The 26,637-nt window shown below is 48.1% G+C and overlaps 2 protein-coding genes, 1 long non-coding RNA gene and 2 pseudogenes across 6 annotated transcripts; 1 reads left to right on the top strand and 4 right to left on the bottom strand.

Moving 5' to 3' along the window:
- The window catches only part of LOC136016754 (olfactory receptor 8B3-like), a 50,826-nt pseudogene extending 32,582 nt beyond the window's left edge, over positions 1-18,244 (bottom strand).
- Positions 1-26,637, bottom strand: part of LOC136017804 (olfactory receptor 5AP2-like) — a 313,756-nt pseudogene that overhangs the window by 164,008 nt on the left and 123,111 nt on the right.
- On the bottom strand, positions 100-3,542 carry LOC136017714 (uncharacterized). 2 transcript variants are annotated; one of them, XR_010614053.1, is made up of 4 exons: positions 3,432-3,542; positions 2,744-2,895; positions 2,528-2,663; positions 100-802 (listed from the first exon to the last, which is right to left on the bottom strand). It is a non-coding gene; the product is annotated as an uncharacterized LOC136017714 (long non-coding RNA). The 2 variants fall into 2 exon arrangements; XR_010614052.1 differs by lacking the exon at positions 3,432-3,542 and having other exon boundaries at positions 2,744-2,949.
- LOC136017713 (olfactory receptor 5AP2-like) lies at positions 3,462-6,010 on the top strand. Of its 3 annotated transcripts, none has more exons than XM_065686236.1 (3): positions 3,462-3,513; positions 4,695-4,765; positions 4,928-6,010. In XM_065686236.1, the coding sequence occupies exons 2-3, from the start codon at positions 4,708-4,710 to the stop codon at positions 5,626-5,628; spliced, it is 759 nt and encodes a 252-aa protein (XP_065542308.1). In that variant the 5' UTR covers positions 3,462-3,513; positions 4,695-4,707; the 3' UTR covers positions 5,629-6,010. The 3 variants fall into 3 exon arrangements, with proteins under 3 accessions (XP_065542308.1, XP_065542305.1, XP_065542304.1); XM_065686233.1 differs by lacking the exon at positions 3,462-3,513 and adding an exon at positions 3,610-3,878 and having other exon boundaries at positions 4,692-4,765; XM_065686232.1 differs by lacking the exon at positions 3,462-3,513 and adding an exon at positions 3,610-3,878.
- Positions 24,083-25,090, bottom strand: LOC136016751 (olfactory receptor 5G3-like). Its single transcript, XM_065684395.1, has one exon. It carries the CDS (start codon positions 24,998-25,000, stop codon positions 24,083-24,085), a length of 918 nt encoding a protein of 305 aa, XP_065540467.1. The 5' UTR covers positions 25,001-25,090.

A 26,637-nucleotide genomic window follows, 5' to 3' on the forward strand; every position in this document is an offset into this window, starting at 1 on the left:
ACACAGCCCCTGTGGCCACCCTGCAGCACATGGAGAAACACAGGGTCTCCTCTCTGCTACAATGGCCATAGGAAGGATTTAAGCAGTGATCCCTAAGAAGTGAAAGCTGAGTCCCAATTTAGAGCCAGCTCCATGCAGAGCAGGGAGGGATTTCAGTCCAGTGCCTCCATCACCAGGGTACCAGCAGGGGCAGAAGCCACCAGCATCCCCATGAGAATGTCCCCTGTTTCCTGCAGAGCTCCAGCATCCTTCATCCTGCCCCATGGTGTGCAGTGAGGTGGTGGAGTTTGCAGTTTGAAAGGGACTATGGAGCAGCCCCTTTGCTCTCTGCCCCCTCCAGCCATTATCCCTGTGTCAGTGACCTCCCTCCACACATCCCATATCCCCACAGCCGTGGCTACTCCCCATCCATCTCTTGCTGTCAGGCTGGGACTGAGCACAGAGATGGGAGGTGTGGGACAAGATGGGAGGTTGCGGGTGCCAGCACAGAGACAGGACCAGCGTTTGGGATGGGTGCAAGGGAAAGGAGACCACATTCCACATTTCTTTTCCCTATTCCTTAGCTATACAGATTTGCATGAGCAGCCACAACACTGTGGATGCTTCAACACCTCCCTGTGCTTTTTAAGATAAAGTGTTGATGGCTGAGCTGATGGTACCCAGAGGGGCTTTGACCAGGGGAGTTAGTCAGAGCAATCCCTATGTCCCTTCGATCAGATGTATGACATCACATCTTCCTTCCTTGTAAGGAAACCAAGAGGAGAAGGAGCCTCAAACTTCATTGCAATTCACAGTCACCAACCTGGAGGAAGAAATTACCCTCAATTATCCCAGGCCTCTTTCCCTCACAGCAAACACCAATTAACTTTATTGAGTTATAGCCTTGGTCACTGATAAATATCTATTATTCTTGCAAGATTCCTGACCTTGTCTATCAGCTCCCATAAAATTCCTCACTCTTACCTGGGAGCTCTTTATTAAAGCTGCTGGGGTGGGAGGGAAGAGGAAGTGCAGTTTTACATTTGCTTGCTGAAAAAGAGTCAGAGAAAAGGTTTCAAAAGATTCATTGCATTTGTTTGTGCCTTTCAAAGAGAAGAAGCTGGTGGGAATCAAGGTCTCAAGCTGGACCTCTGAATATGAAGAGGACTCCATTCCCAGCTGCAGCTTCACAAGAGATTTCACTTCAAGTAGAAATTGTAGATAATATGATTTGTAATACAGGATGATGAACTGTGCTGAGATAACCCAGCGTTAAGCACAATTTGGGCACATCAAGGGATCCTCCCATTCATTTTAAGCGTGTTTTACATTCATCTGAAGTGCCATTTACTCAAATGGTGAGATAAATGGAATTCCATCTGGAGATAAGCGCCCACATCCCGTGTCCATGCCCAGCTCATGCTAAAACACACCAGGAATTCAAATGGTGGATTTCATATCAAATTTAAGCACGTGTCTAGTTTCCGTGGATGAAAGACAATCCTAAGCACAGAATCAACAGTAACTGAGAGTTGTCTGGGTGTCAAGGAAGCCAAAAGACACTGGTGCGGGAAAACCTTTCCTTTACCTGTTGTGAGTGGGAATTAACTTCCATTTCTAAAGCATATGGCTGGTGAACAGTCTCTTTTGTGTGCTCCGCCAAACAGCAACTAGATAGGAGATGTTGTCTTAAGTCAGGGGAAAAGTGGCTTCTATTTTTGTGAATGAATGAGCTAGAATAGATATAATTAAATGGTAAAGAGCTCGTCAGCACAGACACCTTTGACATCAGATGCTTCAATTGTGGCCCATATAGATCTGAGCATTTAAGACTGTATTCTTAAATAGAAAGAATTTGACCTTCTCTAGCTAAAATTTAGTTAGGAAATCTTATCTTTAGGTAAATTATCTGGCTTTATCCTTTAGACAAGAAAAGGGACAGAAATTACAGTGCAGGGCCTAACATAAATGAGAGAAATTAATCTTTCCTATTAAAATAATGTATTTCAGTAATTAATATCATAACAATTCCTGTACTTGACAAGAAAAGGAAGAAGCCCCTTAAAATTGGAAGAGGTCACAGTGCAGGTTTTAAGCTATCACCTGGGGATGCTGACAGCTGCGGAACAGCTTGTGGATAGGGCTAGCAATGAGCCAGGTGCTAATGTCAAGTGTAAATCTGAAAAGACCAAGATGGAAGGGAAAAAAATCCTACAGGCAATAAAAAAGTGTAGATAAATCAGATTGTCTGTGGTCTTGTTGCACAAACCTGTCTTAGGAAGAAAGGAAGACTTAGAAAAGGTTCCAAACCAAGCCTGGAAGCCTAAGGAAGGGATTGGGGAAACCAAAGCCCTTGGTGTCAGTGAAGCTCTGGTGTCTTCTGTCACAAAACCAGCAGATAAACATTGTGCCAAAGCTACTTCCAAAACAAAGTGTTGCCAATGTGCTAAAAAAAATAAAAGTTTAATTCTGTACTTGGTAAAGGAGAAGGCACTAAGGGAAAGATAATAACAACTGAGTATAAGTTTCATTTTATTACTCTACTCACCTCATTGAAAATACTATCTCCTAATTTGCCCATGTAGGGGCATGGTCTGGAAGGAGAAAGACTGCCAAAGCAGTGAGCAGTGGCTGGGCTGTTGCGTGCAGAGGGTGATGGGTTCTGCTCTGCAGGAACCTGAGGACTACCACAGAGGTTTGACTTTTGAATATAAATAGAGCCAAAGCAGAAAACAGTGGTTTGGCAGGGCCCATTCCACAGTACCTGAGCAAGAAAAGCAGGGCAGGAACAGAAGACCTGATGTAAGTACAGCAAGATTACAGGGCATCAGTCAAGTAGGTGATGATGTGGCAGATGAAAGACCAAGCCTAGTGAAGTCAAGTCAATCTCTTACTCAGGAACAGGTCCAAAAATTGCTAAGGAGATAAATGAGAAAGCCAAAATCACCATCAAAGAATTGCAAAGGTGTGCAGAATTCCTGCTAAACCAGAAAAGAAAACTCTTCAAAAAAAAAAAAAAAAACTCAACCTCCCTGAGCTTTAATAGAGATGGGAGACAAATAGGCAAAGGCTGGGGATGGTACACCAGCTGTGGCTGGTCAGGGGGATTAAGGGCCTCTTAGTTAAAGCTGGGACAATTCATCACTGACTGAAACTGCCCATTTCTCACCCTTGAATACAGTGGAAGACCTGAGTCATCAGCTCAGGTATTGGACATCCAGGCACTACAAGTGGATAACACCACTGGGGCTGGAAAACTGGGCACGCAAGTGTCCAAGGAGGAACATCAGCAGGTCCAGAGATAGAGTTACTTGTGCTTTATGTTCCATTTGCAGACCGTCTGCAAGATCAGAAATGTTTCTAAACCCATTTTTATTCCGTTGCCAAGGTCAGACCAAAACCTGCGAATGGTCCACAGTTATGTTCAGAAGCACCTTATGAGCTGCCCATACCTGCTGCTGTGTAGCTGTGCTCAGGCATGGCTCAGCCACTCCATGTCTCTCAGATGCCCAAGCACCACAATGCCTTTCAGAGGTGATTTCACACCCTTTGCTTTTCCTTCTCTTTGTTTTCCTCTGGGAAAGCAGGAGCAGCCCTGGAGGCTTCCTCTCAGGAGAGCACATGCAGCTGTATTTACAGCCCCAGCACCACAGGCTGGGCTCCTGGAGTCTGGCAGGAGCTCACCTCTCTTCACATCAGGTGCTTAACAGAGGTGATGCCTGTGCCTGGATGTTCTCTGCTGTGTCGGGGATAAACCCTTGGCTCCCATCACTCAGTGGCAGGAGGAAGGCACAGGAGGTAACATCAACACAAAGCAGAGCCTCACCTGCACTGTGGCAGTGGACTTGCTTCTGCATGTCCTCTTTGTGAAAGCTGTGTCAGAAAACAGCCTTACCAAGGTGGGTTTTCTTTGTAACAAGAGGGAGCAGTGTCTGATGCAGGTTGTGTTTCTTTTACATAGGCAGCTAAAGCAAGACACACTGATTTATTCAAGAGTTCAATGAGGATGATTCTTATTTTGTTGTCAAGAAATATAACATTTGAAACTGTCAGCAGAATATGGTCACTAACAAATCAGGCTTTGGAATAAGCCTGTTATAATATCAACTCTTTTTTAAGGCAAACAACACAATGCCCATGGGTTTAGGATGCTTCAGCATGCTGGAGCTCAGGAAGGTATAAATCATGAATTTAACAATGTCAATATTATTTGTTGTAAATGATCTCAAATAGTTTGGTAAATGTGATTTGGTGACTGGAATGATAATCAAAAGACAAGGGAAAATGCCTGTAGGTAATGCATGTGTAAGCTGGGCTTTCACTGGGACTGAGAAATTCTCTTGCTCCAAGTTTATGTGCAATCCTATGAGGATCCTCTGAGGTGTCTTCTGACACAAATGTCCTTCAAATTCCTCAGAAAATGATTAAAAATCTGATTCTTTGCTCAAACCTGAAAACATGCGTGTTTGAGTAAATCCAGAATTTTAATTGTTCCAGCACAGAAAAACAAAAATGCCATTTTTTGCTTCAACAAACTACCTGTTCTTTTCTAAATACTTCATTTGAAAAAAATATATATATATACTTTTGGTTAGAAAATATATTGGAATATTCAAAAATGTGGCAGTTACAGTGGTCATTGGAGATAAATACGGGCCAGATCTGAATCTCCATTTTTGATTAGTTTGAAGTTTCTCTTCCTTTTGCCTCAGCAGGTAACACCTGGTCATGGGAGGAAATCAAACCCAGATCGAATTCATCCTGTTGGGAATTACAGACAGCCCAGGTGCGCAGACTCCTCTTTTTGTCTTGTTTCTATTGATTTACATTGTCACTTTGGTGGGGAACATTGGCATTATCATCTTAGTTCGGGTGTCTCCCAGCCTCCACACCCCCATGTACTTCTTCCTCACCCATTTTGCCTTCATTGACATCTGCTATTCTACAGTCATCTCCCCCAGGATGCTGGCAGACCTGTTATCAGAGGACAAAACTATTTCTTTCACTGGCTGCATGGTACAGTTCCTCACCTTTGCTTTCTTTGCTACTGTTGAGTGTCATCTGCTGGCCATGATGGCCTACGACCGGCACGTGGCTATCTGCCAGCCCCTGCTTTATGTGACCATCATCTCCAGCCGTGTCTGTTGGCAGCTGGTAGCATCATCCTACCTATTCGCCTTCCTCAGCGTCATCATCAGCACGTGGTGCGTGTTTGGAGGTTCCTTTTGTGGTCCCAACCGCATTGACCACTTTTTTTGTGATGAAGTTCCTGTGCTAAAGCTCGTGTGCTCTGACACCCACAGCAGCGAGATGGTCATCTTTGCCTTAGCCACCATCAATATTGTGGGTGCAAGTGTGATGATTTTGCTCTCCTACATCTCTATCATCGGCACTGTGCTTAGGATGTGCTCAGCACAGAGCAGGGACAGAGCCTTCCACACCTGTGCCTCCCATTTGATGGCTGTTTCCATGTACTTTGCAACAGGATTCTTTATGTACCTACAACCTCCATCTAGCCACAGGAGCCTGGATAAGGTGGCCTCCATCTTCTATGCTGTGCTCATCCCCATGCTCAATCCATTCATCTATAGCCTGAGGAACAGGGAGGTGATGGGGTCTCTGGTGAAATGCAGGAGGAGGTTTTTTTAGCCGCTGTCAACAGAGAAGATTTCTGTCATCCAGGGCATAAGCAGTTCATGTAAGGTGAGAAGCCCTATAGGACACTAAAACCAAGGGATTTTTCCCAAGAATCCCCATGATTTGATACAGATTCTGCCACACTTCCTGCACAAAACTCAATTACAGTGTTTAATGAGATGTGGATCCCCCAAATCACATCTTCCTTCCTTGGAAGGAAACCAAGAGGAGAGGAGCCTCATACTCCGTTTTGCATCATGGTCAGCAGTGTGCAGAAAGAAATTACCCTCAATTATCCCAGGCCTCTTTCCCTCACAGCAAACACCAATCAGCTTCTTTCAGTTATAACTTCACTGATAAATATTTGTTTTTCTTGCAAGATTCTTGACCTTGTCCCTCAGCTCCAATAAAATTCCTCACTCTTACCTGCGAGCTCTTTATTAAAGCTGCTGGGGTGGGAGGGAAGAGGAAGTGCAGTTTTACATTTGCTTGCTGAAAAAGAGTCAGAGCAAAGGTTTCAAAAGATTCATTGCATTTGTTTGTGCCTTTCAAAGAGCAGAAGCTGGTGGGAACCAAGGTCTCAAGCTACAACTTTGAGTATCAGGGGAAATCTCTCCCCAAGCTGCAGTTTTACAGTAGATTGCACTTACAGGAAAAAAATTGCAGGCAATATAATTCATAATAGAGGATGATGATCTGTGCTGAGACCACCCAGTGTTAGGGACAATTTGGCCACATTTAGATCTCCTCCCACTCATTTTAAGTGGTGTTTTACACTCTTCTGAAATGACCTTTTACTTAAATGGTGAGAGAAACACAATTCCAGGTGGAGATAAGCATCCAAAACTATGCCCATGCTCATGCTCATGCTCAAGCACACCAGGAAAACCAAATTGTCTATTTCATATAAGAAGTTTGTAGGAAGCCTCCATAGATAAGAGACAAACCTGAACAAAGAATTGGTGGTAACTGAGAGCTATCTGGGTCTGAAAGAAGCCAAAACACATTGATGGGGGAGAATATCTTTCCTTTAGCTGTTGTGAGTGAGAGTTAACTTATATTTGGAAAGTATGTGGATGGTGAACAGAATTTTTATGTGCTCAGAAAAACAACAGTATGAAAGTATATGCTGTCATAGGTGTGGGGGCAACGTGGCTTCGACCTGTGTTCAATGAAAGAGCCAGAATCTATATCATTACATGCTAAAGAGCTTGGCAGAATAGATACCTTTGATATCAGAGAGCTTCCATCAATGCCTTCACCATATCTTGTTTTCTTCCATTTTGTTGGATATTTTGGCCTAGACTACCCATATAGAATCATAGAGCCACAGAAACCCCAAGTCGGACCTCAAAAAATCATCTGGTCTGAGCTTCTGTGGAAAAGGGAGGCTAGATGAGCAGTGTCACGTGTAGGGCTCATAGCTGCTTGATGAATTACCCCACTCTGGTGTCCTTATTTCCTCTTGGGTTTAAGAAAGTTTCCAAAGCAGAGACAACTGAAATGTTCAAGCATTTACCCAGACTTGATGCTACGTTTCTAAGAGACGTCTGGATTGCCATAGTCTTATGTGGTGGATCCAACTCAGTGAACTGGCAATAGGAGCCTCAGTCTACAATGCAGGGGAGGCATAACTGTGAATTCCAGCAACACCAGAGACAGGCTTGAGGTTTTAGAACATGGGTCTCTTTGCCCTGCACTTCAGATGCTATTAGATCAGTCTGAACATTTTGGAGAAGAATATTGGACTCTCTGCAGATGATTCAAAACCTGGCCTGCATTGACATGAGCATTTAAGATGGTGTTAATATGACAGCCTTGTCAACCTAACAATTAGCAATTGTTATCCTTAGGTACCATATCTAGATTTATCCATAGATAACAGAGAGGATAAAAGATCTCAGTGCCTAACATAGATTAGGTTAATGCTATTTTTGACCTTAAAATCATAGGATTGTAAAAACATGAAGTAGTTAGGGTTGGAAAGGACCTTAAGATCATCCAGTTCCAACCCCCCTGCCATGGACAGGGACACCTCACACTAAACCATGTCACCCAAGGCTTCGTCCAGCCTGGCCTTGAACACTGCCAGGGATGGAGCACTCACAACCTCCCTGGGCAACCCATTCCAGTGCCTCACCACCCTTACAGGAAAGAACTTCTTCCTTAGATCCAATCTAAAATTCCCCTGTTTAAGTTTTAACCCATTACCCTTTGTCCTGTCATACAGTCCCTAATGAAGAGTCCCTCCCCAGCATCCCTATAGGCCCCCTTCAGATACTGGAAGGCTGCTGTTAGGTCCCCACGCAGCCTTCTCTTCTCCAGGCTGAACAGCCCCAACTTCCTCAGCCTGTCTTCATACGGGAGGTGCTCCAGTCCCCTGAGCATCCTCGTGGCCCTCCTCTGGACTTGTTCCAGCAGTTCCATGTCCTTTTTATGTTGAGGACACCAGAACTGCACACAATGCTCCAGGTGAGGTCTCACGAGAGCAGAGTAGAGGGGCAGGATCACCTCCTTCGACCTGCTGGTCACACTGCTTTTGATGCAGCCCAGGATACGGTTGGTTTCTGGGCTGCGAGCACACACTGAAGCCAGCTCATGTTCATTTTCTCATCCAACAGCACCCCCAAGTCCTTCTCCGCAGGGCTTCTCTGCATCTCTTCTTTGCCCAACCTGTAGCTGTGCTTGGGATTGCTCCGACCCAGGTGTAGGACCTTGCACTTGTCATGGTTGAACTTCATAATGTTGGCATCAGCCCACCTCACAAGCGTGTCAAGGTCCCTCTGGATGGCATCCCTTCCCTCCAGCGTATCAACCGGACCACACAGCTTGGTGTCATCGGCAAACTTGCTGAGTGCACACTCAATCCCACTGTCCATGTCAGCGACGAAGATGTTAAACAAGACCGGTCCCAACACCGATCCCTGAGGGACAACACTCGTTACCGGTCTGCAGCCTGACATCGAGCCATTGACCACAACTCTTTGTGTGCGGCCGTCCAGCCAGTTCTTTATCCACCGAGTGGTCCATCCATCAAATTCATGTCTCTCCAATTTAGAGAGAAGGATGTCGTGTGGGACAGTGTCAAACGCTTTGCACAAGTCCAGGTAGATGACGTCAACTGCTTTACCCTTATCCATTAATTCTGTAGCCACATCATAGAAGGCCACCAAATTGGTCAGGCAGGATTTCCCCTTAGTGAAGCCATGCTGGCTGTCACCAAGCACCTTGTTGTTATTCATGTGCCTTAGCATGCTGTCCATGAGAATGTGCTCCAAGATTTTGCCAGGCACAGAGGTAAGACTCACTGGTCTGTAATTCCCCGGGTCTTCCATTTTCCCCTTCTTGAAAATGGGGGTTATATTTCCCTTTTTCCAGTCATCGGGAACTTCACCTGACTGCCATGATTTTTCAAATACGATGGCCAGTGGCTTAGCAACTTCATTCGCCAGCTCCTTCAGGACCCGTGGATGGATTCCATCAGGTCCCACGGACTTGTGCACGTTCAGATTTTTAAGATGGTCTCGAACCAGATCCTCTCCTACAGTGGGCCCAAGGTCTTCATTCTCACAGTCCCTGCGTCTACCTTCTAAGAACTGGGTGGTGCAGTCAGAGCCTTTGCCAGTGAAGACCGAGGCGAAGAAGTCATTCAGAACCTCAGCTTTCTCCAAATCCTGTGTAGCCAGTTCTCCCGAAAGCTTCCTCAGGGGGCCTATGTTGTCCCTAGTCTGTTTTTTGTTTGCTATGTACCTGTAGAATCCCTTCCTGTTATCCTTAACATCCCTGGCTAGGTTTAATTCTAATAAATAATTTAAGTTCAGCCCAGGGAGGTTGGTCTATGTTAGAGGAGTTCTGGTTTCCAGTTTAGCAGGAGATGTGCATATCTTTGGAATCCTTTCATGGTGACGTAGGCTTCATCATGGATCTGTTTAGCAATTGCTGGACAGGATGCTGACCAGGGGATTGACTTGGCTTAGTCTTGTGTCTGCTTCATGATCACCAACTTTCCTGATGCTTTGGTGTTTTGGATGCAGTTGATCTAGGTCTGTGTTCCTGCTCTACTTCTCTTGCTCAGGTACTGTGAGACTGTGAGATGGTCCCTACACATGCTGGTGCTCTCCTTTGTCTCTATTTAAAGAGATTAAGGAAACAAACCACTATGGAAGTCCCCGTGCTCTGCAGAGTAGAACCCAAGACCCTCTGCACCCAATGACAGCCATTGACACAGGGATAAAGGCTGGAGGGGGCAGAGAGTAAAGGGGCTGCTCCATAGTCACCTTCAAACTGCAAACTCCACCACTTCACTGCACACCATGGGGCAGGATGAAGAATGCTGGGGCTCTGCAGGAAACAGGGGACATTCTCATGGGGATGCTGATGGCTTCTGCCCCCGGTGGTACCCTGGTGATGGAGGCACTGGGCAAGGGCTGAAAACCCTCCCTGCTCTGCATGGAGCTGGATCCAAACTAGGACTCAGCTTTCACTTCTTAGGGATCAGTGCTTAAATCCTTCCTATGGCCATCACAATGGAGAGACCATTGCCCCTCATGTGCTGCAGGGTGGCTGTGGGGACTGTGTGAGCAGTGAGAGGATTTGGGACCAGGACTGATGCAAAGCAAGGGGGACCCTGGGGGATGGACACAGGGGGATGTCCTCCCAGCCCCACTGTGTCCATCACATCCATACACATCCATACACATATCCTATGCCCTGCAGAGCACGTTCAGCCCCATCCATCTCCTGCTGTCAGCCGGACTGTGTCTGCAGGGCTGGTATTGAGCAGGGTGATGAGGAGTTGTAAGAGGCAGAGCTGACAGCAGGAGGAGGATGGAGTGGGTTCATCCGCAGCATCGCACTGTGTCTTGCAGCTCCTGTGAATGGTTTTACTGATGGAGAGAGAAGGGAAGGGGAGGATGTGACTCTGGAAGGAGATGGAACCCCAAATGATGCTCAGATTGTGGGGGTTTGCTCCCAGTGTGCACTGCCAGGGGATCTGGCTGATCTCTGGTGGGAATCCATGTGACATGCACTTTCCTTTCATGTTTGGCTGTAGAAGGAGGTTCCTCATAACCCCCAGGAAGGCTTTAACCTGCCTGAGGGGAGACTGAGATGAACTCTTAGGCAGAAGCTCTTCCCTATGAGGGTGCTGAGGCGCTGGCACAGGGTGCCCAGAGAAGCTGTGGCTGCCCCATCCCTGGCAGTGCTCAAGGCCAGGTTGGACACAGGGGCTTGGAGCAAGCTGCTCCAGTGGAAGGGGTCCCTGCCCGTGGCAGGGGTTGGAGCTGGAGGAGCTTTAAGGTCCCTTCCAACACAACCCTCTCTGGGATTCTGTGATGGGCTTGGGAGCATCCATCAGAGCTACCAGCAACAGGGGCAACCCTAAAGCATCCCTTCAGAAGGGCCCTTTTCCCCTGTTGCTGCCCAGTTCACTCCTTTACCACACTCCTCATCTGTTCCTTCCCATCTCCTTCCTTCTACTTTCGGGCACCTCTCCCTCAGGCTCTCCTTTGTCTCTTGTGCTTCCAGCATGATGGGTAGAAGAAGGTGAATGTCATCACAAAGCCTTCTCCACCTGCACATCTGTCCTGGGTTCATCAGTAGCAGCGATTTTTCTCCTTCTTAGGAGCTAGTACAGTGCTGTGTTTTGATCTTTTGGTCTGGGAACAGTGCTGATAAAGCCGATGTTTTCAGTTGCTGCTCGAATGTTTGGTCTGGCCAAGGACTTTGTGAGTCTCATGCTCTGCTAGGGAGGAGGGGAGGCCGGGACAGGACACCTGACCCAAACTGACCAAAGAGGTATTCCATACCACAGCACGTCATGCCCAGGAGGTAATGGAGAGTTACCCCGGAAGGGAAGGGACTGCAGGGTTGGATGAGGTATCTGTCGGTGCTCGGCTGGGGGGAGTGGGGCGAGTTATCAGTCAGCTGGTGCTGAGGTGTTGTATTCTTCCTTTTTGTTATTTCCTTTATCATTATTATTATTGATGGTAGCAGTAGTGATTTGTGTTATACCTTAGTTACTAAACTGTTCTTATCTCAACCCGTGGGAGCTGCATTCTTTTCAATTCTCCTCTCCGTCCCTCCAGGAGCAGAGGGAGGGCAAGAAGGTGGGGAGTGAGTGGACGAGGTTTGTGGTTGGGTTTAAACCACGACAACATCCCACCTCGCCACTGTCAGCATCTTCTATGGGGCATGCTTTTTTATATATTTATTCCCCAGCTCAGACAGCTCAAGAGGAGCAGATAAATGGGCTGTGGTGCTCTACACCGTGGTGACTCCCATGCTGAACCCCTTGATCTACAGCCTGAGGAATAAGGAGGTGAAGGAGGCATTGAGGAGACTCTTGAAAATAAAATGATCTTGCATGTTGTAAGTTTAGGGCCAGATAGAATGGAGATGTGGGGGAGATGCTAAGGGTTTTGTTAACTATGGACAACATGTTGGTGGTCTTCTGCCCCCAGACTTACATGATGAACTGGCTGATGTGATTGAGAATGCAAATAATTTCACTCTCCAAACTTTGATAATTATGTTTAGTAGTTAATTTCACATAACGAAGACACAGGCAGACAACTACAAGCATGCACTTTTCTTCATCTGAGGATGAGGGGGGACGTTATCACTCCCTCCAACTGCCTGACAGGAGGATGGAGCCAGGAGGGGCTGGGACAAGCTGAAGACAGGCTGAGGAAGTTGGGGCTGTTCAGCCTGGAGAAGAGAAGGCTGCATGGGGACCTAATAGCAGCCTTCCAGTACCTGAAGGGGGCCTATAGGGATGCTGGGGAGGGACTCTTTGTCAAGGACTGTAGTGACAGGACAAGGGGTAATGGGTTAAAACTTAAACAGGGGAAGTTTAAATTGGATATAAGGAGGAAATTCTTTCCTGTTAGGGTGGTGAGGCACTGGAATGGGTTGCCCACGGCAGTTGTGAGTGCTCCATCCCTGGTCGTGATCAAGGCCAGGTTGGACGAAGCCTTGTGTGGGATGGTTTGGTGTGAGGTGTCCCTGTCCATGGCAGGGGGGTTGGAACTAGATGATCTTGAGGTCACAGAATCCCAAGGGTTGGAAGGGACCTCAAAAGATCATCTAGTCCAACCCCCCCACAAGAGCAGGGTAACCTACAGTACATCACACAGGAACTTGTCCAGGCGGGCCTTGAATATCTCCAGTGTAGGAGACTCCACAACCCCCCTGGGCAACCTGTTCCAGTGCTCTGTCACTCTTACAGTAAAGAAGTTCTTCCTGATGTTAACGTGGAACTTCCTATGCTCCAGTTTACACCCATAGCCCCTTGTCCTATCACTGGATATCACTGTAAAAAGCCTAGCTCCATCATCCTGACACCCACCCTTTACATATTTGTAAACACTGATGAGGTCACCCCTCAGTCTCCTCTTTTGCAAGCTAAAGAGACCCAGCTCCCTCAGCCTCTCCTCATAAGGGAGATGTTCCACTCCCTTAATCATCTTTGTGGCTCTGCGCTGGACTCCTTCAAGCAATTCCCTGTCCTTCTTGAACAGAGGGGCCCAGAACTGGACGCAATATTCCAGATGCGGCCTCACCAAGGCTGAGTAGAGGGGGAGGAGAACCTCTCTTGACCTACTAACCACTCCCTTTCTAATGCACCCTAAGATGCCATTTGCCTTCTTGGCCACAAGAGCACATTGCTGGCTCATGGTCATCCTCCTATCCACCAGGACCCCCAGGTCCCTTTCCCCTTCACTACTTTCCAGCAGGTCAACCCCCAACCTGTACTGGTACATGGGGTTGTTCTTCCCCAGATGCAAGACTCTACACTTGCCCTTGTTAAATTTCATCAAGTTTCTCCCCGCCCAACTCTCCAGCCTGTCCAGGTCTCGCTGAATGGCAGCACAGCCTTCTGGTGTGTCAGCCACTCCTCCCAGTTTTGTGTCATCAGCAAACTTGCTGAGGGTGCACTCAGTTCCCTCATCCAGGTCATTGATGAAAATATTAAACAGCACCAGTCCCAGCAGCGACCCCTGAGGAACTCCACTAGTCACAGACCTCCAGCTAGATTCTGCGCCATTGACCACAACTCTTTGCCTTCTTCCTTTCTACCAGTTCTCAATCCACCTCACTACTTGATCGTCAAGCCCACACTTCTTTAGCTTATCTATGAGGATGCTGTGGGAGACAGTATCAAATGCCTTACTGAAATAAAGAAAAACTACATCTACCGCTCTACCATCATCCCTCCACCTAGTCACTTCCTCATAGAAGGCTATAAGGTTGGTCATACATGACTTCCCCCTCATAAAACCATGTTGGCTGTTCTTAATGACCCCCTCATCCTTGATATGCCTAGTGATGGAGTCAAGAATAAGTTGTTCCATCACCTTTCTAGGGATGGAGGTAAGGCTGACCGGTCTATAATTACCCGGGTCCTCCTTCTTGCCCTTCTTATAGACTGCTGTGACATTTGCCATCCGCCAATCCTCAGGCACCTCGCCCGTTTCCCACGGCTTACCAAAGATGATGGAAAGTGGCCTAGCAATGACCTCCGCCAGCTCCCTCAGCACCCGTGGGTGCATTCCATCCGGACCCATCGATTTACAGATGTCCAGTTTGCATAGCTGATCCCTAACCCAATCCTCATCTACCAAAGCAAACTCCTCCTTTGTCCTGACTCCTGGGGCTATAGAAATCCGGGGCCCTCGGGGAGAGTCTGCAGGAGTAAAGACAGAGGCAAAGAAGTCATTCAGCACCTCTGCCTTCTTTATATCCTCTGTTTCCAGGGCACCCACTTCGTTCAGCAGTGGGCCTATATTGCCTCTTGTGTTAGTTTTATTTGCTATGTATTTGAAGAAGCCCTTTCTATTGTCTTTAACCCAACTAGCAAGATTGAGTTCAAAGGAGGCCCTAGCTGTCCTAATTGCCTCCCTACATCCTCTAACAACTGTCCTATATTCCTCCCAAGCGGCCAGCCCCTCCTTACATAATCCATAGATTCTCCTTTTCCACTTGAGTTTGCCCAGCAGCTCCTTGTTTAACCACGCCGGTCTCCTAGATCCCTTACTTGATTTCCTACTCATTGGGACGCTCCGATCCTGAGCTTGGAAGAAGCGGTCCTTGAATGCTAACCAACTATCTTGAGCCCCTTTACCGCCTAGTACACTTTCCCATGAGACTTCCCTTAGCAGTTGACTGAAGAGGCCAAAGTTGGCCCTTCGGAAATCCAGAACTGTGGCTTTGCTAGGTATTCTATTCCTCCCACACAGGATCCTAAACTCCACCATTTCATGGTCACTGCAGCCAAGGCTGCCATTGACCGTCACCACTTCGACCAAACCCTCCTTGTTGGCGAGTACTAAATCTAGCAGCGCTGCTCTCCTAGTTGGTACGTCCACCATTTGCATTAAGAAATTATCATCAATGCACTCGAGGAACCTCCTAGACTGTGAATGACTGGCTGTGTGAGTCTTCCAGCAAATATCGGGGTAGTTAAAGTCCCCCACGACGACTAAGGCATGTAGTCGCGAGGCTACTTCCAGTTGCCTGTAGAAAGCCTCATCAACTTCTTCGTCCTGATCAGGAGGTCTGTAATAAACCCCCACAACTGTATCACCCGTGCCAGTCTGTCCCTTAATTCGTACCCACAGACATTCCACTTGCTCCTCATCCGACCCCGGACAGAACTCAATACATTCTAGTTGCTCTCTCACGTAAAGAGCAACTCCACCACCTCGCTTCGCTGACCTATCTTTCCTAAAAAGGACATAGTCATCCATGACCACATTCCAGTCATGTGAACTGTCCCACCATGTCTCTGTAATCGCCACTAGATCATAACCTTTAGCCCGCACACAGACTTCTAACTCCTCCTGTTTATTCCCCATGCTGCGTGCATTGGTGTACAGGCATTTCAGGGAGCGAGTCCTAGTACCCTTTTTCCCCTGCGGGACAGGGTCTAAAAAGCTATCCTTTCCCACAAGTGAAACAAGAGATTGATAGTCCTCCTAAACAAGAGATTGATAGTCCTCCTATTGATAGTCCTTTCCAACCCGAACTATTCTATGATTCTATGATTCTATGACCCTAGCATCACTACAGAATCAGAAAATCACTTCAATGTGATCTCTTAACTATTTAATGCAACACTAATTCATGTGGTAAATTAAGGCATGATATAATTGTATTTACTTGTCCTTAAATAAGAACAACCCCCACAAACAGGAAAGAAATCATCCCAGGCAAGGCTACTTCTTAAAAAGAATTTGGATGCTCATGAGAAGATGCTTATCTTTTGCAGGACCAATCCTTTCCAAAACAGGCCAGCCAGAGCTTTAGGATTTAAGCATTATGATTATTTTTTCCATATAGGAACAATTGACTATTATTTGATCAAGGTATTGTTTTTCAGCTTATTATTTAGGACCTTCAACCATCATGGTTTTAGCTCCAAGTAATTGGGTGCATTCATCCAGGAAACCCCAAATCCTGCATTACCCTCATGCACTGTGTGTTCCTGTGAGCTGGGAGAAGTGATTTAACCTCTTGCCATGTTTCTTTGTCTCCTGCTGCCAAGAGAGTGGCTGGAGGAAACCACTGGAGTGTGACCACGTTTGTCCTCCTGGGCTTCACCAGCCTGTAGAAGCTGCTCTTTGTGACTGGTTTACTCATCTCCACCACCATGGTGGTGGGGAACCTTATCACGACCAGCTCTCAGCTTCATGTGCCCATCTGCTTATTTCCTCATAGGAAATGTACTTATTTCCTCCATAGGATGTATCTGGGCATCTTGTTTCCTGGATGGGCCTGCCCCATGGAAAGCTACCACCATGCTGACCTAGGAACAGGGTGGAATTTCATCCCCTGTGATAAGCAGTCACCCAACTTGGTTCAGGAGCAGCCTTTCCAGACCCTGTGTGAGCAGTGTTGGCTTTTCCTTGGATGTCATCTGGTGCTGACAACACAGATGCTCCATGCTTCTGGCCATGTGTTGTATCCAGACGTGCCCAACTTGTTTCATGGCTCAAAGGCTCTCAGTGTTGTCGAGAACTCCCCCATCACCTCCTCTTCTCCTTATGTCTGTCCATCGAGGCAAAGCTTATTTTCCATCCCAGCTGCAGCTTACTCATGACTTCTCATTCCAGGTTTTGATGGATGAGTCACATCAATCCAAGGAATCATCCTATCTAAATGTAGGTTTCCACATGTGAATCAGTCACTGAAAATTCCTCTTATGGAGACAAAAATGTATTTGTGGGCTTTGATTCAGCTTGGATCTTTTTTAAACATCCATATCAGTGGTTTCTTCTGGAAAAAGTGGATGGTTCTCTGCACTTGCAGTGAAGGGTGATGGGCAGACACAGCTACAGTGTGGGTTGTGTTCAAAGCAGACACAGGCCATAGCCTGAAGAGTTAGATTAAGCCTAAGGGGAAACAAGAGCTCACTGTGCTGATGGTTTGGGGTCCTTCAGAAACCCCATTCCAAAGTGAGGTGGTGAAAGCAGCTTTTCATAGAACCATGGAATGGTTTGGGTTGAAAGAGAGCTTAAAGCTCACCCAGTTGCAGGCCCCGGCCACAGGCAAGGACACCTTCCACTAGAGCAGCTTGCTCCAAGCCCCATCCAACCTGGCCTCAATCAGTTCTATTGATCAGTAATTTCTGATGCAACAGAACCTCAATGCTCAGCATGCATAAAGCACTTCCTGGACAGAATAGGAAAGCAAAATGGATGTAGGCAGTGTCCTGGCTGTGTGTTTGCTTTCATAAAGGTTGCTAATAGCAGATATTAACTTCCTGATGAGGGGTTTATATTCTCCATAGATGGATAGTAAATTATTCCTTGGATAATACTAGTGTTGGTTTTCTTTGAAGAGCAGTAAGAGAGAAACTTATCTCCATAAACCTGTCTATGCCTAAAGGGGTTAAAAGGAAGCAGGAGAGGGGCTTTGGAGAAGGGCCTGTAGGGACAGGCCAAGGGGAATGGCTTGAACCTGCCCGAGGGGAGACCGAGATGAGCTCTTAAGCAGAAGCTCTTCCCTGGGAGGGTGCTGAAGAGGTCGATGGTGCTGGAGCTGCAGAAGGACAGGGTGGACATGCTGATGGTCTGTCCCACGCCATTGGTCAGCCCCACGAGGTACGAGCCAGACACCAGCTGGAAACAGCACTTTGGGGACATGACAAGGGGGTAGAGCAGGGGATGGCAAATGGCCACGTAACGGTCATAGGCCATTGCAGCCAGCAGGAAGCATTCAGTTATCCCAAAATGTTGAAAGAGGAAGACCCAGCATAAGCAATGCTCTTCTTCTCTGACATCAAGTCAACCAACATCTTGGGGGTGATGATGGTGGAAGAACACAGGTCTACAAAGGCCAGGATGCCCAGGAAATAATACATGGGGGAGTGGAGGTGGGGGCTGGCCCTGATTAAGATGATGATGCCCAGGTTGCCCACGATGGTGACAAGGTAGGTGAGCAGGAAGAGCAGGAACAAGTTGCCCTGAGTCACCGGGTCCTCTGTGAAGCCCGCCAGGCTGAACTCGGTCACTTGGGTGCAATTGCTTTGTGCCATGGGCTGGATGGTGCTTTCTGTGTGAGCTCCTGCCTGCAGGTTTCTTCTCCAACAGGCAGGGATGTCCCAGGTGGAAAAGCCTCTGTGTGGTGGGAGCTGCTCAGAGACAGTCCTGCAGGATGTAAAGGGAGAGTTCAGGCACAGACCAATGAGGAAGAGCTTGGTGAAAGTCCTGTCCCAGCACAGGTAGAACAAAGGGGTGCTCAAGCAGTTAAACACCATGGCACAACGTGGTGCCTGCTCCTCTGGCTCCCATTGAGATGTTGAGCAATGACCTCTGTGGAAAGCAGTGGGAAGGTCGTACACCCGAGTAGCTTTACCTTAGTGCTGCATTTCATTGACTGCATTAATGCTCAATCTGGGGCTTGGAGTTCATCTGGCTCAAACTGGAACACATTGAAACGTGGTACTTTCACAGTGCAGAGTTCATCCTTCATCCCTCTGTGGGCATTTACCAACCACCTGCTTCTTCCCTCTCTGTGTTTCTTCCGAATTGGAATGAATTCCTGACCTATGGAAAGCCCAGGTTGGACAGGGCAAACTACTCTGTTGGAAGGTGTCCCTGCCCATCACAGGGGTTTGGAACTGTTGGAGATTTAAGGTCCCTTCCAACACAAGCCATACTGTGATCCTATGGAACCTTACACAGGGGTTTATATTGGTTTCCCCTTCCTCCTGACACACTCTTTCAGATCTAAAACCTTTTCATGGTTCTTCAACCTGCTCCTTGAGTCTCCAATAGAAATGGGCAAACCCCTGAGCTCCCCAATCTTTTCCTGAACACATGTATTGGGGGAAAAAAGTCATCTTTTGGACCTGCCTCATCTCAGCAATGGGGAGCACCCTGAGTGTCCTGTACAGGAAAGCTCTGTACAGGAGGGTGTTCCCCATGAGGGTGATCTCCAAAGCTGCCTTCTCAGCAGCAGCGTGGGGAGGACACAGCACAAGCAGCTCCCTGGGAAGCCCAGAGCATCATCAAGAAGCCCAGGACCCTGCAGCAGGGCAGGAGATGGAGACAGGAGCTGCTGCTTGTTGGCAAGAGAGAACCACAGCAGAATGATGGGCTGAAAGATGCTGCCCCTCACTTACCTCTCAGCTCTGTCTCTGCTGCCCTCCTGATGCTCTCGGAGATGGATGTGAAGACGAACATGCCTGGAGCTGTGCAGTGAGCCTGGGAATGAACCAGCATCAGCAACTCCCTGCCTATTTCATGGGATGTGGGGATGTGGGACTGTGAATGTCTTTGGGCCCCAGGAGGTGACAAAGCCCACAGCAGGTCATTATCTCTTCTCTGTGCTGCTTGGTTTGGAGAAGAAGTGTACCCAGAGGAGATGACCTCAGCTTGAGCGAGCAACATGGCTTTGGGCTCCCTTAGAGCAAACCACAGAACAACCCCACCTTTCACATCCACTTCTGGAGCATTTCTGAGGCAGTTACAGCTGCACAGGGGCCATGGTTGACATCATCATGGCAGGGAGCTGAGGGGAACCTTGCTGTGGGGATCTGAGGCAGAGCTAGTACCACTGCTCATCAGCAATGTCAGGCACCATGTGCAATGAACCAGCTTTTCCCCCATCTTCAATTCCATGTATTCAAACCGTAGCTCCCACGTTTGGCTGCAAAGAGCCAACAGAAGATCATGGTGACCTTGCTATTGGTGAGGTAAATGCTGGCCACTACTTCCTGTCCAAGCAAACATCAATGCTCACATCACCCTAGGCATTCAGGTTGGTCAGGCATGACCTGCCCTTGGTACATCCATACTGGTTACTCATGGCCACCCTCCTGTCCTTCCTCTGCCTGGAGACAGCTTCCTGGGGAATTTGGTTCTCAACCTCAGTGGGGACTGAGGCAGCCCCAGTCCTTGTGCTCTCCTTGATGATGACATTCACCTTCTTCTAACCATCGTGCTGGAAGCACAAGAGACAAAGGAGAGCCTGAGGGAGAAGTGCCCGAAAGTGGAAGGAAGGAGAAGTGAAGGAGCACATGAGGAGTGTGGTAAAGGGGTGAAGTGGGCAGCAACAGGGGAAAAGGGCCCTTCTGAAGGGATGCTTTAGGGTTGCCCCTGTCGCTGGTGGCTCTGATGGATGCTCCCAAGCCCATCACAGAATCCCAGAGAGGGTTGTGTTGGAAGGGACCTTAAAGCTCCTCCAGCTCCAACCCCTGCCACGGGCAGGGACCCCTTCCACTGGAGCAGCTTGCTCCAAGCCCCTGTGTCCAACCTGGCCTTGAGCACTGCCAGGGATGGGGCAGCCACAGCTTCTCTGGGCACCCTGTGCCAGCGCCTCAGCACCCTCCCAGGGAAGAGCTTCTGCCTAAGAGTTCATCTCAGTCTCCCCTCTGGCAGGTTCAAGCCTTCTTGGGGGTTATGGGGAACCTCCTTCTACAGCCAAACATGAAAGGAAAGTGCATGTCACACGGATTCCCACCAGAGATCAGCCAGATCCCCTGGCATCGCACATTGGGAGCAAACCCCCACAATCTGAGCATCATTTGGCGTTCCATCTCCTTCCAGAATCACATCCTCCCCTTCTCTCTCCATCAGTAAAACCATTCACAGGAGCTGCAAGACACAGTGCGATGCTGTGGATGAGCCACCTCCATCCTACTCATGCTGTCAGCTCTGCCTCTCGCACCTCCTCATCTCCATGCTCAATACCAGCCCTGCAGCCACAGCCCGGCTGACAGCAGGAGATGGATGGGACCGAGCCTCCTTCACAGGGCATGGGGTATGAGTATGGATGTGTATGGATGTGATGGACACAGGGGGGTGTGCACGGATATGGTCCCTCCTTTCTCTGCATCAGTCCTGGTCCCAAATGCTGTCACTGCTCACAGCCCCTTTGGCCCCCCCACAGCACATGGGGGCAAGGGTCTCCTCTCCATTATGATGTCCATAGGAAGGATTTAAGCACTGATGACTAAGAACTGAAGGCTGAGTCCCAGTTTGGAGCCAGCTCCATGCAGAGCAGGGAGGGATTTCAAGCCTTGCCCAGTGCCTCCATCACCAGGGTACCACCAGGGACAGAAGCCACCAGCATCCTTATGAGAATGTCCCCTGTTTCCTGCAGAGCCCCAGCATCCTTTATCCTGCCCCATGGTGTACAGTGAGGTGGTGGAGTTTGCAGTTTGAAGGGGACTATGGAGCAGACCTTTTGCTCTCTGCCCCCTCCAGCCTTTATCCCTGTGTCAATGACCTCCCTGCACACATCCCATGTCCCCACAGCCATGGCTTCTGCCCGTCCATCTCCTGTTGTCAGGCTGGGATTGAGCATGGAGACGGGAGGTGTGGGACAAGATGGGATGTTCCGGGTGCCAGCACAGAGACAGGACCAGCGTTTGGGGTGGGTGCAAGGGGAGAGGGGACCGCATTCCACATTTCTCTTCCCTGTTTCAGAGCTGTAGAGACTTTGCATGAGCAGCCACAACACTGTGGATGCTTCAACACCTCCCTGTGCTTTTTAATGTCAGGTGTTGATGGCTGGAATGATGGTAACCAGAGGCGGTTGACCAGGGGAGTTAGTCAGAGCAATCCCTATGTCCCTTTGATCAGATGTATGACATCACATCTTCCTTCCTTGTAAGGAAAACAAGGGGGGAAGGAGCCTCAAACTTCATTGCAATTCACAGTCACCAACCTGGAGGAAGAAATTGCCCTCAATTATCCCAAGCCTCTTTTCCTCACAGGAAACTCCAATCAGCTTTACTCAGTTATAGCTTTGGTCACTGATAAATATTTGTTTTTCTTGCAAGATTCTTGACCTTGTCCCTCAGCTCCCATAAAATTCCTCACTTTTACCTGCAAGCTCTTTATTAAAGCTGCTGGGGTGGGAGGGAAGAGGAAGTGCAGTTTTACATTTGCTTGCTGAAAAAGAGTCAGAGAAAAGGTTTCAAAAGAGTCATTGCATTTGTTTGTGCCTTTCAAAGACCAGAAGCTGGTGGGAATCGAGATCTCAAGATGCACCTTTGAATATGAGGGGGAATCCCTCCCCAGGATGCAGCTTCACAAGAGATTTCACTTCAAAGAAGGGAATTTTAGACAATATAATTCGTAATACAGGACAACGAACTGAGCTGAGACCACCCAGTGGTAAGGACAATTTAGGCACATGAAGGGATCCTCCCATTCATTCTATGTGTTATTTTTCATTCATCTTATGTCCTGTTTACTTAAATGGTGAGATAAAGAGAAATAAGCTGGAAATAAGAACCCACAACCCATGTCCATACCCAGCTCACACTAAAGTACACTAGGAAAAACAGATGGTGTATTTCACTGGCAAATGAAGCCTGTGGCTCGTTTCCATAGATGAAAGGCAATCTTGAGCACAGAACTGATGGTAACTGAGAGCTGTCTGGGTCTGAAAGAAGCCAACACACACAGATGGGGGACAACAGCTTTGCTTTACCTGTTGTGAGTGGGAATTAACTTGTATTTAAAAAGTATATGGATGGTGAACAGTCTCTTTTGTGTGCTTTGCCAAACCACAGCAAGAGAGGAGATGTTGTCTAAGGTCTCAGGGAAAAGTGGTTTCTACCTGTGGCCAGTGATGGAGACACCAGAAATGTAATTCAATGCTGAAGAACTTAAGGTGTCAGAGACTTTTAATATCAGAGAGCTTCCTCAAAAACCCTCACCATAACTTCTTTTCCTCTTTCTAGTTAGTTGGATGTCTTTGCTTAGACTATACATACAGAATCATAGAGCCACAGAAAGCCCAAGCTGGACGTCAAAAGATAATCTGATAGATACCAGCTTTTGTAGGAAAGGGAGACTAGATAAGATGCGTGATGTGTAGGGCTCGTCACTGCTTGATGAATTACCCCACTCTGGTGTCCTTATTTCTTCTTGGGTTTAAGAAAGTTTCCAAAGCAGAGACAACTGAAATGCTCAAAGTTTTCCCCACACTTGATGCTAGGCTCCTAAGAGAGCTTTCCATTGCCATAGTCATGTGTGGTGGATCCAGCTCAGTGAACCGGCAGTAGGAACCTCAGTCTAACGTGCAGGGGAGGCAGAATTGTCAATTCCAGCGACACAAGAAAGAGGCTTGAGGTTTTGGAAATACATTTTATGCTGGGAGCATCATTGCATGATTCTGCTTCAATCTTTTCAGAGAAAGGATCTGTGAAATGCAGAAAGCCCTGGCTGTAGACACAAACTTCCCACATCAGGTACATAAAGGAGGTCTTCCCCATAAAAGTCTAATATCATACTTGGCACATGGTATGAGGTCTGAAGGCTGTTGAACAGCACCATAGCTCGCATACTCTGTTCTGGTCAGGCTGCCATGGAGATCATGGCTTCTATTGTTGTCAACAGGGGAATGGAAAGCAGAGGTGTGGAGCAGGGGACAGGGGTTTCTTGATTGTAACTGCCCTGTCGTGGGGATTCTTCACTAAAACATCTAAAAATGCTTTCAAAGCACCTTCATGCATAACAGAAGCCACCCAAGTACCACATTAAACTTAAGGTCTTTGCTGTCTGAAATGAAATGAGGTGAATGGTGCTGGAAATCATTCAATGAGGTTTGAGAATCAAAACCTAAAAAACTGCCTGCACATTGTGCCAGTAATTTGCTGTCCCCTTTATTTTTCTTGTTTAAGTGTGTTCGTGTCCTTTTCTTATGGCCCTTAATAACTGTCTAGAAACGGAGTTTGATTTAGTGCAGGAGTAGAATTCACTCTGTTTATTGTGATTTGCCAAGCAAAAGGAGAGCAACACACAACATAGAGCATACCTTGGGTGCAGGGAATTGTAAAAGCTTTTGCAATTTGTATTCTCAGCTGGTGAAATCAAAGCAGCCAGTGCATCATGTAAGTTAAGGTGTAACCTCTTCAACATGTTGTCTATTTCAGATTATTCAGAAACAGCTGAGCATCTCCCCCACATCTGTATTCTACCTGAGGCTAAACTTAAAACATTCAAGATCACTTAATTTTCAAGAGTCTCCTAAAGGCCTCTTTCACCTCCTTATTCCTCAGGCTGTAGATCAAGGGGTTCAGCATGGGAGTCACCACGGTGTAAAGCACCACAGCCCATTTATCTGCTCCCCTTGAGCTGAGATTTAAGTATGTGCAAAAGGATGCCCCGTAGAAGACACTGACAGTGGTGAGGTGGGAGGTGCAGGTGGAGAAGGCTTTGCGCTTGCCCTCTGCTGAATTGATGCTCAGGATGGTGGCAATGATGGCCACGTAGGAGAGCAGGATAACCAGGATGCTGGACACACCAAAGAGAGATGCTGCAGTGGTCAGGATGATGCGGCTGAGGGTGGTGCTGGAGGTGGAGAGAGAGATGAGAGGGGAAATGTCACAGAAGAAGAGGTCGATGGCGCTGGAGCTGCAGAAGGACAGGGTGGACATGCTGATGGTCTGTCCCACGCCATTGGTCAGTCCCACGAGGTACGAGCCAGACACCAGCTGGAAACAGCACTTTGGGGACATGACAAGGGGGTAGAGCAGGGGATGGCAAATGGCCACGTAACGGTCATAGGCCATAGAAGCCAGCAGAAAGCATTCAATTGTTGCAAACACATCAAAGAGGAAGACCTGAGCCATGCACCCAGCATAAGCAATGCTCTTCTTCTCTGACATCAAGTCAACCAACATCTTGGGGGTGATGATGGTGGAAGAACACAGGTCTACAAAGGCCAGGTTGGCCAGGAAATAATACATGGGGGAGTGGAGGTGGGGGCTGGCCCTGATTAAGATGATGATGCCCAGGTTGCCCACGATGGTGACAAGGTAGGTGAGCAGGAAGAGCAGGAACAAGTTGCCCTGAGTCACCGGGTCCTCTGTGAAGCCCGCCAGGCTGAACTCGGTCACTTGGGTGCAATTGCTTTGTGCCATGGGCTGGATGGTGCTTTCTGTGTGAGCTCCTGCCTGCAGGTTTCTTCTCCAACAGGCAGGGATGTCCCAGGTGGAAAAGCCTCTGTGTGGTGGGAGCTGCTTAGAGACAGTCCTGCAGGATGTAAAGGGAGAGTTCAGGCACAGATCAATGAGGAAGAGCTTGGTGAAAGTCCTGTCCCAGCGCAGGTAGAACAAAGGGGTGCTCAAGCAGTTAAACACCATGGCACAACGTGGTGCCTGCTCTCTGGCTCTTCTTGAGATGTTGAGCAATGACCTCTGTGGAAACCAATGGGGAGATTCCATACCTGAATAGCTTTATCTTAGTGCTGCACTTCATCGCCTGTGTTAGTGCGCAGCCTGGGTCTTGGAGCTCATCTGTCTCAATCTGGAACACAGAGAAACGTGGTGCTTGCATAACACGGAGTTAATCCTTCATCCTCTTTGGGGCATTTCCCAAGCACCCACTTCTTCCCACTCTGCTGGGGCTTCTTCCTAACTGCAAACTGTAATGAATTCCTGAACTATGTAAAGTGCAGTTTAACGGGAATTGGAGCAGCCTGCTCTGGTGAATGGTGACCCTGTCCATGAGAAGGGGCTGCATCTCTATCAGCTCTAAGTTCCCGTCAACCGAAACCATGCTATTAACCTACGCATTCTCACACAGAGGTTTAGGTTGGTTTTCCCCCTCCTCCTGACACACTTGGTTTGCCCTGAAATCTTTTCCTGGGTCTTTTGCCTGATCCTCGACACTACAACAGAAACAGGCAACCCCCAGAGCTCAAAAATCTCTCCTTGATGTTTTGTTTTGTAGGGGAAAAAAGTCATCTTTCAGACCTGCCTCACCTCAGCACATGGGGAGCACCCTGAATGTCCTGTACAGGAAAGCTTCTGGTTCTCATCCAGGAGACCTTTGAGTCAGTGAGGAGAGGAAGCCTCCTGAGAGTGTTCCCCACCAGGGTGATCTCCAAAGCTGCCTTCTCAGCAGCAGCGTGGGGAGGACACAACACAAGCAGCTCCCTGGGAAGCCCAGAGCATCATCAAGAAGCCCAGGACCCTGCAGCAGGGCAGGGGATGGAGACAGGAGCTGCTGCTTGTTGGCAAGAGAGAACCACTGGAGAATGATGGGCTGAAAGATGCTGCCCCTCACTTACCTCTCAGCTGTGTCTCTGCTGCCCTCCTGATGCTCTCAGAGATGGATGTGAAGATGAACGTGCCTGGAGCTGTGCAGGGAGCCTGGAAATGAACCAGCATCAGCAACTCCCATCCTATTTCATGGGATGTGGGGATGTGGGACTGTGAATGTCTTTGGGCCCCAGGAGGTGACAAAGTCCACAGCAGGTCATTATCTCTTCTCTGTGCTGCTTGGTTTGCAGAAGAAGTGTACCCAGAGGAGATGACCTCAGCTTGTGCGAGCAACAGGGCTTTGGGCTCCCTTAGAGCAAACCGCAGAACAACCCCACCTTTCACATCCACTTCTGGAGCATTTCTGAGGCAGTTACAGCTGCACAGGGGCCATGGTTGACATTATCATGGCAGGGAGCTGAGGGGGGACCTTGCCAGTGGGAGTTGGTACCATGGGCCATCATCAATGTCAGGCACCATGTGCAATGAACCAGCTTTCCACCTGCCTTCAATTC

The sequence above is a fragment of the Lathamus discolor genome, chromosome 6 (assembly GCF_037157495.1).
Source record: "Lathamus discolor isolate bLatDis1 chromosome 6, bLatDis1.hap1, whole genome shotgun sequence".
NCBI lineage: Eukaryota > Metazoa > Chordata > Aves > Psittaciformes > Psittacidae > Lathamus > Lathamus discolor.